The following is a 17,820-nucleotide window of genomic DNA, read 5'->3' as shown; positions in this document are numbered from 1 at the left end:
GAGTCTGACCCTCAGGCCTCCCTGCCTCAGGCCTTGATCCACTGGAAACGGGGGATGTGAGCCTGGAGAGGAGAGGTGAAGTGGGAGCCGCGTTTTTGGAAGTGCTGCTCCTCCAACAGAAGCGGACGTTCCAGGACAGGCTGGAAGACAGGACCGACACTGGATTTATCTTTGCAGATGCCATCTGTGTAATACAAGTGAAGTTGGCTTGCCACTTGCAGCGAATCCATTTTCCTGTTTAACACATTTACTTATGTTTCACAAGTGAATCCATTACAATATTCATTAGTTACAGTGCATATGAATGAGTCTCTTGAGATGTAAACACACAACAGGCCCTAAGTTCCTCTCCTCCAGCCACCTGTTTGCTCTCATCATATAGGTCTGATCACCTTCAGGGCTTATTCATTTTTCCTCTCCTGGCTTGCTCCCTAACTTCATTCCAGCCTCTTTCCAGAATCCCCTCGGAGAGGTCTTCCCCAGTTCTCCCATCTAAAGTATCCCCCAAATCTTTGTATTCATTTCACTCTCTTTTGTTGTTTTCGGCCTTTAGCATCATATGGTTTTATCTTACGCATTTATTTAGTTTCTTGTCAGTCTTTCCCCAAGGAGCTCCTCTTTCTACTCTATCCCAGGCCTAGAACAGGGCCTGTACCAGGTGCTCATTAAGTGGTTGATGAATGAAAGACTACCTTCTGGAGCTCCAGTCATGCTTAGATTAAATCTGAAACACCAGAGGGACCTGGGTTCAAATTTTGCCCCTTGCCATTATACATATGAATCTAAGCAACTTGACTTTGAGCTTCTGTTTGCTGATAGTGAAGTGGAGACAGGGATGGTATTTACCTCATGGGTTGCAGGACGATTAATCAAATTCTCAAACACGTCTAGCACTGACGTGCTGGACACTGCAGTGTTTGCTTTATGAACGTTTTCTCTCTCATTCCCACAACCACTTGGTGAAGTGGGAACTATTATTGTGTTGATGTGGAAATTGAGGCTCAAAGAAATTAGCATGTGTTGGTTCAAAACGCTGGACTTAAACCCTGGGAGTCTAGCTCCAGACCTAGAAACTTTAGTTGCTTTAACACAGCATCTAAAGCTCTCAGGTACAGGCAATGTGGACCAGTGTTGCTGCTGTTATCATTATTGGAATTATTATTTTGATCCCACTCTCATAACGACCCAGAGCACTTAGTGTCTGCTGCTCACAGTCCGCATGAGATTATTATTGTTTTGTGTCACTGTCCAATGGCTTCCCATATAGGAGGCTTTTCTGTCCCACACCTTTGTATTCTGTCAAAGGCACCATTTACCTCTCTCCTGAGCCCAACACAGAGCTAGATTCTCAATAGATACTCAGTGATTGAGGCTTTGGGTCTCTCTGGATATTTGCCACTAACCAAGCAGTAGGCTGTAATCTCAATAGGCATACGGCCACCCCACCACCTCTGTTTGACTTTCTAGGCATCGGTATCATTTGAAGATGTGGCTGTGACCTTCACTAGGGAAGAATGGAGACATCTGGACCTAGACCAGAAGACTTTATACCAGGAGGTGATGCTGGAGATTTGTGGACTCCTGGTCTCACTGGGTAAGGCCTCATCTCTCCCCCATGTGGTCCCGTATCCCCTTTCGTTCATCCTCTCTCTCCAGGAATGGCTGATTGAGAAGACCTCAGGAACTCACCTTCCCCTCTCCCCACCACCTCAGCATGTTCTGGTGTAACCTCCTCTTGCTTGGTTTCCCTGTGTCTGCCTCAGGGATTATTGTATAAGAAACAGTTCTTCTCGACGCGTTTACCCAAGTGTCCAGCACAAGCTGGCCCGAGTCAGACATTTTTATTCTAGATTCCCATAAGAGGAAAGCTGATTGATTGAGCTTGGATGCGTCAGATGTCCCCGCAGCCCAGTTAGCAGGACCTGTGAGTAATAGGAGGTTCTCCAAGAAGGGGGTGAATCAGACAGACGAGAAGTTATTTGTCATCAGTGCTACTGGCATCTAAGCAACACAATCTCAGCTAAAAGTCTTCTTTGGCCTCTGAGACCTGCACAGTTGTCCCTTATTTCCTAAGGCCTATGCCTTTCTTTGCTGCTACAGGAGTTGATTTTAGAGGATGCACAGACACATTTTCAAATGGCAGTGGTAAGCATCTGCCAAAGCTGTTTCTTTTTCCCTTTTCTTTCCTGCTGCTTTCTTGTTGTTGAGAGAGTCTGGACTTAGTGCTGCATATTTAATACTCCCATGACTGGAGTACTAAGGGCTCATCCCCCCTTCAGCAGAAAGAACAGCCTTGCAGACTTGAGCAGGCAGCATGAGCTTGCTGGGACCACAATTATTTTGCTCTTATCATGTTTTTGTAGTATCCTTTTACTTAGCCCAAGTGAACTAATTATCTTTAAAGTGCTGAGAAATAGAACTGGGAACATAGCAAGTGCTATGTACATATTATATATAATAAATTAATAAATCCCAAATGTTCTTCCACCTAAACTCTAAACGTCCAGTTTACCCAGAAATTGGTCTTAATACAACTTGATGGAGACCTAAGGTCTCCCTTTTCCCAAATGTCCAAATGGTTACGTCATACAGGGCTTTCCCAGCATTGTGTCTACATAGGGTCTCCCAGGAGATCAGTCATCCATGCAGTAAGTACAGTGTTATTTTCTGACAATTGTGATTCGTGGCTGAGAGGAGAAATATCGAGAATAGTATTCCAGGTGGAGGACCAACACAAGCCAAGTACCTGAGGGGGCAGTGAGCTTAGTCCTTTAGATATAAAGGAAGATCCGATTCACCATTTTCACTGTCGCATCACGGAGCTCAGTGCCATGCATGTAGCAGACATCAGTGAACATTTGCTAAGTGACAACTGGATGAATTCTGGCTTGCAGTACAGGATTTTCTGCTCAAAGTTTCTGTGGGTCCTGGTGCCTAAGTCACTGACTTCTCTCCAGAGTCTTCCTGCTTTTAAACTTTCACATTTGACAAAACGTGTTTGCCTGCACGTACCAGAAAACCACCTCATACTGGTTTCACCCTGAAAAAAGTTTATTACTTCACTTAATGAGAGGCCCTGAGGTTGGGCAGGCCCCTGGGTTGGTAGATGCCAGCCCGGTTTTCTGTCAGCTTTTTCTCCTTGGTCCAGGTCATCAGGCTGGAATCCTTGAAGTAGGTACAGGATGATGCCCCAGCACGTAGGACAGCAGGTCCCCACATTTCGCCCTATCTTCCCAACCTGGATGAAAGCCTCTTTCTTCAGAATGGGTAGCAGTTTTAGGTCATGACCTACCTCAGACAACTGACTATCCTTAGATGCCATTCACCAGTTGATTTAGTCCAGTGTTTTTAGCCATCCTTGGGCACCAGAATCACTGGGCCACTTTAAAAACTATACCAAGCCTCAGTTCTTATGCCCAGAGATTTGGTTTAATTTGTTCTGTGTTCAAAACCCAGATATCTCTAGGTAGTTCTGATGCCCGGAGAGGTTGAATCCTACTGACTTAATTAGGGAAAACCTTCTGGAAGGAGGAATCCCCTTTTTGGGGTTTCATGGTGTTGTGTTAAAAGTGTATAGTCCTGTATAGTTGAGACTTTTCCTTTTGTCTTTACCTATATATCCCTGCCCCATTTATTTCTACATGCACAGGGCAGCCTGTTCCCAAACCAGAGCTGATCTACCTCCTGGAGCATGGGCGAGAACTCTGGACAGTAAAGAGAGGCCTCTCCAGAAGCAGCTGTACAGGTAAGTGGCTGAGAGTCTGGCAGGTGGGTGTCATGAAGTCGGCAGAGGATCACTGTGTCTGAAATTCTGTGGGCAGCAGTTTCTTTTTGCGGCCTTCCTGTGGTCTTCCTAGGTGGTCATGGAGCACTTTGAACTGTGTTTCCTGTCTTCCCACCCCCATCACTCTCTTTGCCATTACTAGGGTTAAAAGGTGGTATATTAGGTACGTGACAGGCTGGAAATGTTGAGCCACTCACCAGCCTCGTGATCCTGGGACAGTTGTGTGATCTCACTGTGCCTTTGATATACAAGTTAGGCTGAGTTATTGGTACCTGCTTTAAAAGATAAACTGCAAAATCTTGGTGGGTCAGCAGATTAAATAAGAGGTTTTGTTTCTCATCATGCCGTGTCATATGTGGGTTAGCAGGGGAATCTGTACCACATAATTATGCAGGGATCTAGGTGCATTCTTTTGTCAATATATGGCTTTAAGGTTGCCCTGGAATCATCCAACTGGCCAAGAAGAACAGGAGCGAAGGAGAGTAGTCACATTCACTTGTACACACACATCACTTCCATTCACATTCCATTGTCAAGAACTGTCCAGTAGTGTCCGTGTTGTATCACACTGGGAAATTTGGTTTAACTTTGTGCCCAAGGAGAATCCATGGGTATACAGAACATATACTCAGTCTGCTAAATTTGGCCTACGTTTGACAAACATCATAATGATAGTTCCTAGATCCTTGGATTGTTCAGGAATGTAATTAGACAACACAAAACGGCTTATTAGCTCACTGCCTGACCTGAAGTAAGTGGCTCAACAAAAGTTACGTATTAGAAATATTCATGTCTTATTAGTCATAATGAATAATGACATCTCAAACTTCTTTCCAGATTCAGAAAAGACCGTCCTTTCTTCTGCAGATTACTACTTCCAGTTATACTTTGCGTCCCAATCTGTTTTTATCTCTCCATCCAATCATTTATTTATATATACATACATGCATGCATGCATCCATTCTTCCATTTGTGAATCAGATATTTAGAAGGAGTCCCTAGTTTTGTTATCTTCTCGCCTTTTTGTCTTATAAAACATCAAGGGGACATTTGCCTTTGTCAGCCCCACATCTGGGCTGCTAAGGGCAGCTGGAGCCATCGTGTGTGTGGATCTGCACCGAGGCAGATGCGTGATCTCTCCCCTGTAGTATTCCTTCAGGCTGCTCAGTCAGTGAGTGTTTCTGGCCAGCTCCTTCTAAGCTCCTCGAGTCTGTCAAACCTTCACCCCTCTCCACAATTCCACATCTCCACTTGAATGTTTCAAGGGCATCTCATACCCATTATACCTACAAATTGCCCCCTTTTGAATTAATGATCCTGCCATTCAGTAAGCTGAGAAAGCCAATAAGAATCTTTGACAACCTCTCAACACCTCCATCTTCATCAAATCCAATATCCAGCCATGCCCACATCTCAATCATATTTCATCAGACATATCACCTTCACCTATTTCATCAGTTCCAGCATAAGCAGTGCAAGCTATCATCATCTCCTGCCTCCAGGATGCTAACAGATTCCTAAGGGGCCTCCCCATGTTTGCTCTTTGCTTCTCGTCAGCTCTGTGCCTTACATCCGCTTCCCCGTCCACTCATACCTTGTTCCAAATATCACCATCTCCCTAGCCATTTATAACTTAGCATATGACCTACTTTATGTTGAAAGTAAAGGCTATGAACTTGTTTTCCTTGCTCTTTAATCCTCACTGACTCATCCCTACAGCTTCCTTCTCGCCTCTGAGTAAGAGTTCTCATCCCCACTCATCGTTTATTCCCCCAACAGAGTCTAGATCACACCTTCACCTGCCTTCTCAGGTGAGTTAGTTAACTATTGCTATGTAGCAGTATTACCACAAACATAGCAGCTTAAAATACCACTCATGTATTATCTCTCATATATGGATCAGAAGTCCAGGCACAGCTTAGCTGGGTCCTCTGCGAAACTGCAATCATCAGCAGCTCACAACATGTCAGCTTACATCTTCAGATCAATTCATGGTGTGAGAGACTCCAACAAGAGGTATACTACACATATACTTTATCTTCTATATTCTGTTCATTAGGAGCAAATCAAGGTCCTGCCAGCATTCAGGCAGAGGGGATCATAAAAGAATGTGAACACCATGAGGCAGGGATTGTGGGAAGCCATCCACGAATCTGTCTGCTGCATCAGGGCACACGCTTCTTCACTGACTTTTTGCCTCTTCTGTATCTTCCTCTTCTCTCTTCCCAACATGAAAAACGTGAAGTTTCTGACACTTGGGGGAAACATAAAACAAAACATGCTCTTGGCTCTCCAACAGCATCTAAACGTTGTTGACTCTGCTTCACCTGAAAACCAAGCTTCTTGGAGGAGTTTTCTCATTCTTAGAAGAGACATTCACACAGGACTTCTAGACCTCCCCTGTACTGTTTTTTATGATTTCATTTTTATACTGAGGTATAATTTACACATAGTGAATGTGTAAATCTTAAAGGTTCATCTTTATGAAACTTTGCATATATATTAATATATAAACCAAAGTAACCACCACACAGGTCAAGAAACACCATATTTTCAGCACCTCACAGACTCCCTGCTTGTCAATATCCCCTTGTACAAAAGGGTTGCGACTCTATCACCATTGATTAGTTTTAAAGGCTTATAAATGGAACCCCGCAGTACTTAATACTGTCATGTCTGTCTTCTTTTGATAACCATTATGACTCTTAGATTTATTCATGTGGCTTGTTTATATGTATTTGGAGTTCATTTATTACTGTGCAGTATCTCAATAAATGAACAGATTACATATACCCCTTTTCCTGTTGGTGGACATTGGTTTTGTCTGCATTTTCGAAATATTATAAATAATGCTGCTATGAATGGTCTAGATCATATTTTTGTTGGATATAATCACACATTTCTGTTGGCAGTATACGTATGAGTCAACTCTCTGGGTCATGGTATCTGGGTCATGGTATAGATAATGATTCATTTTAATAAAACCCACCAAATTGTTTCAAAGTGGCTACACCGTTTCACATTCCCTCCAGCCATGTGCAAGAGTCCTCACCACTCCACATACTGGTGACCAGGTGGTATCTTTCCCTTTACTCTTTGAGGCCCAGGAGTGGTATTTCTCAGCACCACAGTACTGACAACGTTCTTACGCAGGTCGCTGTTGACATTCTGACTGGCAAATGCAACAACTATAATAATGCTAATAGATAGCAGTCTACAGTTTACTGAACATTTGCCGTGCACTGTACTGATTGATTTACATGCTTTTTCTCAAGTAACATTGTTATGGACTGAAATTTTTGTCCTCCCAAAATTCATGGGTTGAAGCCATAACCCCCCAATGTGATCATCTTAAGAGGTGGGGCCTTTAGGAGGTAATTGGGTTTAGATGAGATCATGAAGGTGGAGCCCTCATCATGGGATTAGTGTCCTTCTAAGAAGAGGAAGGAGACCATGGCCTTTCCTAGGTGGGTGCGTGGTGCATGGTGGGGAAAGCTGTCTGGTGTCTTAGAAGGAAATTAATCCTGTCAGATCAGGGCCATACCTTTATGACCTCACTTAACCTTAACTCTATAAAGGCCCAATCTCCAAATACACATTGCAGGTTAGGGCTTTATAAATCTGGGGGGAATGCAAACATTCAGTCCATTACAGAAAACTAAATATTAATCATTTTCCCAAGAACACCTAGCTTGGCAGAGGCAGAGTTGGAACTGAGGTATTCTGGCTCCCTACCCCACACTTTCCACCGCAGTGATTTACTGCCTCTCAACTCAGCAAAAACTTTTCCCACATTATCATGCCTGAGCTTTTGTAACATTTTGCTCTCGTTTCCTCTTCTGACTTGACTTTCTGTCATCGTCTTTAATCCCTTCTTCAACATTGGCTTCAGCAAGAATCTGACAGCCCTTACTTTTTATTCTATGCTGTTTATCTTGGTGAACTCACTCGTGTTTATACCTTCAACTTCAACCCGAGTGTGTTAGGTCCCATAATATAGACACGATGGCTAACATACACTGATTGCTTCCTCAGTGCCTGGCACCTTACTAAGTGCTGTCTATGTACTCTTTCACTTCGTCCTAACAACTGACCTGTCAGGGAGGCTAAAGGACTTTGAGTGGCTTGCTAAAGGCCACAGAGCTAGTGTGAGATACTGCTGGGGTTTCAGACTGGGGCCTCTGTCTCAGAGACCCGAAGGAATAACTACAGTAAATACTGTGTAGGCCCTCTAACTTTTATAACTGTCCCAAGGTGTACAGATTTAGAAAAACCATCAACTGTGATTTATGATACTGTTCTCATTGGTCAGTGTATGTCCTGTTTTATTTTATTTCATTTTATTTCAGTATTCATTCATTCCCCTTTAAAAAATTGTGATGAACACCTGCAAACCATTCACCTAAGTACAAGAAGGTTATCTACTCCTTACGTCTATCAATGTGTCTTTCCTTTTCCGTTCCTGTGCTGCCTCCCTCACATAGATAACCACTTTATTTTGGATTTGTGATTCCATCACTTTTTCTTTAGGAAGGTTTGTTATTCCAAATTTGTTGTTTTAGATAAATATAGGGCTGTTCACATACTCTGTTTTTTCTTGTGTCAGTTTTGGTCATTTGAGCCTTTCAAGGAATTTGTCCACTTCATTTGATTATTCTATCCATTACTTTTTAAGATCGTTTCATCTTAAAATGGTAAATTTTATGTTACGTATATTTTGCCACAATAAAACATGCTAAAAAATAAATTTAAGGTGTACATATCATTTTTATACTGCTATTAACAACATTTTCAGTTTTTTTTGTATCTATGCCTATGTCACATTGTCTTGATGTATATAAATTCATCATAATCCTACCTTCAAAGGGCAAGCCGTCCTGGCTTTATTCTTCTTCAGAGATATCCTCGTTCCTTTGTTCATTTATGTAAATCCCACAATCAACTTGTCAGTATTCATGAAAAGCCCTACTGGAATTTTATCTGAAGTTGTATTGAGTTTTCAGAAGAATATGAGGAAAATCAGTGACTTTATTTTATTTTCATGTAGATCTTTATTAATGCATTAAGTTTTATAATTTCCTTCATCTAGATGTTATCAATTTTGTGTCTGTTCACCTAGTCTTTATTCAGACATAGTAGACTCAGTATGTGCACCCGTGGCTTCTCACACTCCCCCACTTTCACACAGGCCATAATCTTGAGAATGTTTCTCATCTGTCACTGCCTGCCTTTCCATCCACATCTCCACCATCTCATCCTCTTATCTGCTTTACTTCACCTGGCATTGAGTATTCTCTCTAGACTCTGAACCTTTGTACTTTCTGTCTGCTACAGTTTTCCTCCTAATTCCTCTGCCTGGGAATTTCTACTCTCCTGTAGAAATAAGCCCACATAGCTTCTTTTCCAAACAGCCTCCACTGACCTCTTTCTGTCTCCCATCTGGGCCAAATTAGGTGCCCCTTCCCTGTGCTGTCATTGCACCGTGGGATATCCTCTCTTAGAGCTCAGTCATTACATACAGTGTAATCATTACCCACCGTCCCCTATTCTGGAGATTGAGGAGGAGTCTCCACTTTAGATTCTCTGTGCCCTGCCCCAGCTTTTCCTCCTGGGTTTCCTTTCTGAGATGTCAAGAGTTCAAGGGTTAGTAAAGAAAGAAATTGTAAATCTGGGTTTAAGAGATGTGAAAATGCAGTAAGTGTTAGAAGCATTAGTTTCATCTTCAGTCTCTCCTTAAAATGGTGATTTTGTTTATTCTTTGTTAACATCACTCATACACACCTTTTTGTATTGGACTTCCTTCAGGTAAAGAAGCAAAACTTGAAACCACAGAGCCTATTGCTTCTCAGCTGGCCTTGTCTGAGGAAGCCTCTTGTAAGGAAGGAGTGACACAGGGAAACTCAAGAGATTCCAAGTTGGGGCAAGCAAGGGATCAGGAAAAGCTATCAGAAATGCAGCAAGGGAGCTTGAGGCCAGGAACAGACCTCCACAAGGAGATAAACTATAGGAGCCTGAGCCATAAACATGATGGTTTAGAGACAGAAGATAGTCTGCGTTTAAGGGGTTTACAGGAGCGAGTCACTACACGAGATGTGCTGCGTGAACACGATTCCCAAGGACCAGGAAACGGCCCTGTGATTGATGGACGAAAAAACCTCTACAAATGCAAGGAATGTGGAAAGGGGTTTAGCAAGAATTGGATTCTTGTTCAGCATCAACAGATTCATGCTGGAGTGAAGCCCTATGAATGCAATGAATGTGGGAAAGCCTGTCGCTATATGGCAGACTTTATTCGACATATGAGGTTTCACACTGGGGAACAACCATACAAGTGTATCGAGTGTGGGAAGGCCTTCAAACGCAGGTCTCACCTCACAGAGCACCAGCGTATTCACACTGGAGATAAGCCCTATGAGTGCAAAGAATGTGGTAAAGCTTTCACCCACCGCTCCACTTTCATCCAGCATAATATGACCCACACAGGAGAAAAACCCTTTCTGTGCAAAGAATGTGGAAAAGCTTTTTGTCTCAACTCATCCTTCACTCAACACATGAGGATTCACACTGGCGAGAAACCTTATGAGTGCAGTGAATGTGGAAAGGCCTTTACTTATCGCTCTACTTTCATCCGGCATAAGAGGACCCATACTGGAGAGAAGCCCTTTGAGTGCAAAGAATGTGGCAAAGCCTTTTGTGACAGTTCTTCCTTAATTCAACACATGAGGATTCACACTAGTGAGAGGCCCTATGAGTGCAGGGAATGTGGAAAGGCCTTTACACACCACTCTGTTTTTATCCGACATAATAGAACCCACAGTGGAGAAAAGTCCTTGGAGTGTAAAGTATGTGCAAAAGTCTTTTACTATAGCTCTTCCTTTACTCGACACATGAGGATTCACACCGGAGAGAAGCCCTATGTATGCAGAGAATGTGGAAAGGCCTTTTCCCAACCTGCAAATTTTGTTCGGCATAATAGGATCCACACTGGAGAAAAACCTTATGAGTGCAAAGAATGTGAAAAGGCCTTTTGTGACAACTTTGCTTTAACTCAGCACATGAGAACTCACACTGGAGAGAAACCCTTTGAATGTAGTGAATGTGGAAAGGTCTTCAGCCACAGTTCCTCGTTTACTCACCATCGAAAGATTCATACCAGAGTTTAAAAGGAAGTTTTTTGTAGGAAGGTTTTTGCAAGTGTGTTCACCTCAGTCGATTTTAGTGAACTCATACTGGTGAAATACCTTTCCTTTTAAATATAACCAATTAAATATACACATTAACTAAAATTCTACTTTTGATGGAGCTGCAGGATGTGTGATGGGCCAGTGCACTGTGTGGATAAACCTCTTGGAGCACCTGGCTCAGGTGAACAGAGACGGCACCACTGGGTCCCACAGGACATTTACTGCATAAGGCCATCCTGCCAAAACTGGGAGATGTAGCACATCTACTTAATACACAGAAACAAACCAAGGGAGACGGCCAAAATGAGGAGACAAACATGCAGTGTTTAGAAGGTTGAGAAATTCTAACCAAAATTTAAAACACTCAACTAGAACATTTTTAGAAAACAGGAGAAAATCTTTTGTGTTCCTGCTGAACTCTTCTCATGGTTTCATAGAATCATAATTGAATAAAAATGTCCATGGTGCCCTACCTGTGCCTCTGGCCCTGTTACCCCACTCCATCAATTATCAATTGCTGTTCTCTCTGGCCACACTAGCCTGGACCTGGTTCCAGCCAACCTCAGGGACATAGATGTGCAGTTCTCTTTTCTGGGACGGCCAGGCCCCACCTTTGAACCTCGGTAGGGCTCCTGCGTGTTCCCTAGGTCTGCATATCACCTAGCTTATGTTCCTCAAAGGTAGACAGGACAGTGTTTTGGAATAAAGAGTACTTTTAATAATTGTTGGTAGAGGTACCCTCAATGGTCTAACTTTGGATGTTATAAAAAACACATAAAGGGGGTAAGTCCTTTTTATCCCTCATATCCCAATCCCCCCACCTCAAAATAGCCAGTTGTTATAAGCGTGTCAGGGAAATTGGAAAGAAGCCATACACACATTTCCATTTCCTTTCTCTCCTACCTCTTCTTTTAAAATACTCTTCAGATGGATTTATAGTATAAACATGAGGAGATTATTTTATACAGTTTTCCTAAATGCATGATAACCACTGAGTCTCTCTCATGGAAAATTCTCAGGTGTAGTGGAAGGCTCTAGGCTGGGTCAATTTCTAATATGACCGTTTAGATAACAAGTGATTAGCTGCCACAGAAAACTTTTACAGGCATGACAATTATGTTTCTCTTCAGTATGAATTATCAGATACTGAGAAAGATATTTCTCTGGCCCAAAGATTATCCTGAATAGTTAACCTTCAGCTTTATTTTCTAGGAATTACTTTACAGGACTGTACTGAACAGCATAGTGTGTATGTTCACAGAACTATGCCGTGTGTACTATTTTATTGTTTGAGTACTGTACGTATGTACTGTTTGTACACGTGGATGACAGAGAGTTAAAGCACTACAATAACAAGAGTACATTACACAAAAGACGTAATTGAAATATTTTTGTTATAATGAAATATTGCATATAATTTATTTATAAGAAACATATATAAGGTGCGTTTAAACAGAAAAAAAACATTCCATAAAAGGTCATGTACTGATTAGTTGTGGTGACCAGAGACTCACAGGAACCTGAACCTGTATTTCCCCTATGTAGCAGTGGCTCAGTATTTACTAAATCAGCCTTTGGATTATTTTTTAATTCCTTTTTATGTCCTCTTATTGATTTATTAGCTTTTTTAAGTTTAGTGATTGATTTAGAGTTTGTGGTATACATCAGAGGTTGGAAACTTTCTCTCTCATTGGCCAAATAGTAAATATTTTAGGCCAAGAGTCAAAAATAAAGGATGTTATAGCAGCACACATGTAACAATTGAGAAACAAATTTCTACACATTTTTAATTCTTAAAATTCAAAATATAATAATGATTGAGTGTATAGTTTTGCAATATAGGTCTACCAGTACAATGTATATTATTATTTTGGGGAGAGCTAACATTTCACTTAATGAGATAAAAGTTAATGTTTCTTATCAAAATAGATGACAAATGTTCATGTGTTAATGTATATCTGAATTTATTTCACCTATTTCATCTTTTTAAAAAAATTAACAATGAATTTTAATAAAATGCAATATAGCACTCATAAAATGTTACTATTTCATCTTTTAAAGTGTCTCTACACATGACATCAGTACTGTCAAATATTGACAACATTCCATGACTATACAATTTCAATAGACTATATTTATCACTTGGGTGGTATGTATAGAATTCCATTAGATTCTTCTCTTGATATTTGCCTTTTTTGCATGTGATTACATTGCAGATTAATCACTTCCAATTCAGGTTATTTCCTAAATGTGGAAATTTCTCAGTGGCACAGTTAAATGAATTTATACATAAGGAAATTTCCTTTGCAAAGTTACATCAAGTCTGAAAATCCGTGCAGGAATTGTAGTTTGAGCTTGGGAAATGTATCAGATGCAAATGAGTGTTCAGTGAAGCTCTCACTTCTTGTTATAACTATTGTCAGCATGAGAAGTGTATAAAGCTTCTTGATATTGTGATTGAAATAAGGTTAATTGTTTTAAAGATTTTTATTAAAATACAGCTAACATACAATATTATATTAGTTTCAGGTATACAACATAGCTATTCAACATTTACATACCTAAAGAAGTGATCACTATGGTAAGTCCAACAACCATCTAACACTGTACCATGCTATCACAATATTACTGATATATTCCCTATGCTGTACGTTACATCCCCATGACTTGTTTTATACTTGGAAATTAGAACCTCTTATTCCCCTTCACCCTTGTTTCCCACTTTTAAAATGTTTCATTTGCAGTTGATATTCAATATTAATTTCAGGTGTACAGCATAGTACTTAGACATTTATATAATTTAAGGAGTGATCTCCCTGACCAGTCTACTACCCACCTGGCACTATACATAGTTATTACCATATTATTGACTATATTCCCTATGTTTTACATCCCCATGACTATTTTGTAACTACCAATTTGTACTTCTTAATCCCTTTACCTTTTTCACCCAGTCCGCCAAACCCCCTCCCATCTGGCAACCATCAAAATGTTCTCTGTATCAATGAGTTTGTTTGTTTTGTTTTTTATTTTGTTCTTAAATTCCACATATAAGCAAAATCACATTGCATCTGTCTTTCTCTGTCTGACATACTCCACTCAGCTCAATACCCTCCAGGTCCATCCCTGCCACCACAGATGGCAAGAACCCATTCCCTTCCATGGCCAAGCAACATTCCACTGTATTTATGTACCACCTCCTCTTTATCCATTCTTCCATTCAGACACCCAGGCTTCCTCCACATCTTGGCCATTGTAAAAAATGCTGCAATGAACATATGCACACATCCCCTCGAAGCAGTGTTTTGGGTTTCTTTGGATAAATACCCTGAAGTGGGATTACTGAATCCTTGTCTCTTGTTACAGCCTTTGTTTTAAAGTCTCTCTTGTCTGGTGTTAAGTATCGCTACCCCAGCTTTTGTTTCTTTCCATTTTCATGGAATATCTTTTTCCATCCCTGTACTTTCAGTCTGTGTGTGTCTTTCAATCTTAAGTGAGTCTCTTATAGGCGGCATATGTAAGGATCTTACTTTCTTACCCATTTAGCCACCTTATCTTTTGATTGGAACATTTAATCCATTTACTTTTAAAGTAATTGTTGATAGATATGTACTCATAGGCATTTTATTATTCATATTTTTTATCATATCTTTCTTCTTCTTTGAAAAAATAATGATGTCCAGGCCACACACACACACACACACACACACACAGAGGTTCTGATTTAACTGATGTGGAGTGCGGCCCGGGCATTGGGATTTTCCTCTAAGATTCCTTGTAATACTGGTTTGGTGGTGATGAACTCCTTTAGCTTTTTCTTATCTGGAAAGCTCTTGAACTGTCCTTCGATTCTAAATGATAGCTTTGCTGGGTAGATACTCTTTAGTTGTAGGTCCTTGCTTTTCATCATTTTGAATATTTTATGCCAATTCCTTCTGTCCTGCAAAGTTTTTGTCGAGAAATCAGCTGATGGTCTTCCCTCAGAGGGGGAAGCAGCTTTTCTCTTGCTGCTTTTAGGATTTGGCATTTTAATTATAATGTGTCTTGCTGTGGGCCTCTTTGGGTTGATCTTGTTTGGACCCTGTGTTTCCTGGTCTTGTATGTCTATTTCCTTTGTGAAGTTAGGGAAGTTTTCAGTCATTATTTCTTCAAAGAGGTTTTCAATTCCTTGCTCTCTCTCCTCCTGGTATCCCTATGACGTGAATGTTGGTACATTTGATGTTATCCTAGAGGCCCCTTGATGTTGTTATCCTTGTTTTTTGGATTTTTTTTCTTTTTGCTGTTCTGCTTGGGTGTTTTCTGCTACCTTATCTTCCAAATCACTAATTCATTCCTCCACTTTAATCTGTTGATTTCCTCTACTGTAGTCTTCATTTCAGTTATTGTATTCTTTATTTCTGACTGGTTCCTTTTTTTTTTTTTTTTTTTAAGATTTATTGGGGAAGGGGAACAGGACTTTATTGGGGAACAGTGTGTACTTCCAGGCCTGTTTTCCAAGTCAAGTTATTGTCCTTTCAGTCTTAGTTGTGTCAGGCGCAGTTCAGCTCCAGGTCCAGTTGCCGTTGCTAGTTGCAGGGGACACAGCCCACCATCACTTGTGGGAGTTGAACCGGCAACCTTGTGGTTGAGAGGATGCACTCCAACCAACGGAGCCATCCGGGAGCTCAGCGGCAGCTCAGCTCAAGGTGCCGTGTTCAATCTTAGTTGCAGGGGGTGGAGCCCACGATCCCTTGCGGGACTTGATGAATTGAACTGGCAACCTTGTGGTTGAGAGCCCACTGGCCCAGGTGGGAATCGAAGTGGCAGCCTTCTGAGTTAGGAGCATGGAGCTCTAACCGCCTGAGCCACCGGGCCGGCCCCCTTTTTTTTTTAATCTCCTTTTTTATGTTTCCTATCTCTTTGTTGAAGTTCTCACTGAGATCATTGACCATCCTTATACAAGTGTTTTGAATTCTGCATCTGGTAGATTGTTGTCTCCACTTTGTTTAGTTCTTTTTCTGGAGCTTTGTTTTGTTCTTTTATTTGGGACATGTTTGTCTACCCATTTTTGCTGCCTCTCTGTATTTGTTTCTATGTATTAGGTAGGGCTTCTATGTCTCCCAATCTTAGTAGAGCGGCCTTATGTAGTAGGTGTCCTGTGTGGCCCAGTGGCACAATATCCCTGGTCACCTAAGCTGGGTGCTCCAGGTGTGTTCCTTATGTGGGTTGTATATGCCCTCCTGTTGCCTTGAGCCTTGGTTGCTCTTGGCACATCAGTGGATGGGCATGACCCTTGGGCTGATTTGTTGTGAGGACTGGCTGTGACTACAGTGCAGGGGCTGACCCTACAGAGCAGGATTCACTTTAGCAAGGATCTGCTGCCTGTCCAGTCTGCCCATCAGGTGTGTTGTCCTCATAGGAAGCAGGTGATGCTCTGGCTGGGTCCGAAGCTGGCCACTACCCAGTGTCTCCTAGAAGGGGTCCCACCACAGGCCAAGTTCAGCTGCATTCTGTGTCGTGCCCTGGCACGAGCCACAGAGCAATCCACAGATGGCCACTGCCCACATTAGGCTTGAAGGTGCCTCAAGAAGCCAATCCACAAACCAAGGCTGGCTGTCGCTACTGCTGGGCTTAGGGCTGCTCATACAGAGGTACACTTCAAAGCTAGATGATGCTTGTTTAGGTTTTGTGAACCTTTGGAGATTTTAGGAAAAGTTCACAGCATGAGCCAAAATAGGCCATTTGTATGGAGAAGCCACTGGAAGCAGCTTGGGTGGGCCTGAAAGTTAGGGTGGTGGGGTCTCAGGGAATTACCAGGGTGGGCCAACAATTGCTGTTAGGCAGGTTGATGGAAATTCAGATATGGCAGCTCCTTGTGTCTGTAAGCAAGGAGGTGGGAGGGCTCAAAAAAACAATGGCTTCCGCCAACTCCTCCATCCAGGATAAAGCTGCCCCTCCAGGCCTCACCCTGAAGCAGACAATTCAGTACCTCCCCGTATGCCCCTGGTGCCCTTTGAGCTGCTGCCTTAACACTGGAGCTCAGAGTGACTGAAACTGTCAGTCTGTGCACAGGCCCTATAAGAGGAGCACCTAGGACTGTAGCCTCCCTCGTCTCACTCAGCCACAATCTCCGTGGGTTTTCACAGCCAGAAGTTATGGGGACTTCTCTCCCCAGCACTGGAACCCTGGCCTAGAGAGCCTAGTAAGGGACTGGGACCCCATGCTCCTCCAGAGGGAATCTCTGTAGCTGAGATATACCTCCAATTTTTAACGGTCACAGGAGGATGTGGGAACAGCCCACTTCATGTCTCTGTCCCTCCTGTCTTGAGGCTTCTTCTGTATGTTCTTAGTTGAAGGACTTTCGTTCAGCTAGACTTCAGGTGATTCTCAATAATCATTTTGTAGTTTAGTTGTAGTTTTGATGTGGTTGTGAGAGGAGGTAAGTACAGAGTTTACCTACTCTGCCATCTTAATGGGAAATCCAAAACAAGGTTAATTTTTGATGAAAAGACTTTATTGCAGTTTAACTTTTGCTTATAAACACACTTTGCCTTGTTATTTTAGGTTGAATTCATCAGGAAACATCAAATCTGGAGCAAAAGCTAACTTCCAGGTATATTGTAGTAATTGTTCAAAGTAATTCTCATTCAGAAAGTTTTATTCTTGGCACTAAGTTTAAAAATCATAAAACTGCCAATACTTAAGCAATAGAATTGCCGTATGGTGGAACAACTTCGAACTTCAGTTCCTATTTATTTCAGCCAAAATTCCTGGAACTGATGATGGTTAAGCCCATGTAAAGGAATAAACCATTGACATTACTAACTCACGAACACAGGATGGATTCAAATATTTTTCACAAAGTACCTGCTG

At 41.8% G+C, this 17,820-nt stretch overlaps 1 protein-coding gene across 2 annotated transcripts in view; it reads left to right on the top strand.

Annotated features, from left to right (window-relative positions):
• The window catches only part of LOC117034945 (zinc finger protein 599), a 34,930-nt gene extending 21,637 nt beyond the window's left edge, over nucleotides 1–13,293 (top strand). The window contains exons 2-4 of one of the 2 annotated variants that reach the window (XM_033128461.1): nucleotides 1,468–1,594; nucleotides 3,650–3,745; nucleotides 9,590–13,288. In XM_033128461.1, the coding sequence (XP_032984352.1) occupies nucleotides 1,468–1,594; nucleotides 3,650–3,745; nucleotides 9,590–10,947 (1,581 nt within the window). In that variant the 3' untranslated portion in view covers nucleotides 10,948–13,288. Of the gene's footprint in view, nucleotides 1–1,467; nucleotides 1,595–3,649; nucleotides 3,746–9,589 lie in introns of both variants that reach the window. The other variant, XM_033128462.1, reaches the window with a different exon arrangement.
• The last annotated feature ends 4,527 nt before the right edge of the window (nucleotides 13,294–17,820 follow it).

The sequence above is a fragment of the Rhinolophus ferrumequinum genome, chromosome 15 (genome assembly GCF_004115265.2).
Source record: "Rhinolophus ferrumequinum isolate MPI-CBG mRhiFer1 chromosome 15, mRhiFer1_v1.p, whole genome shotgun sequence".
Lineage (NCBI taxonomy): Eukaryota > Metazoa > Chordata > Mammalia > Chiroptera > Rhinolophidae > Rhinolophus > Rhinolophus ferrumequinum.
Note: the sequence above shows the minus strand (reverse complement) of the source record. Positions and strands in the feature narration are given on the sequence as shown.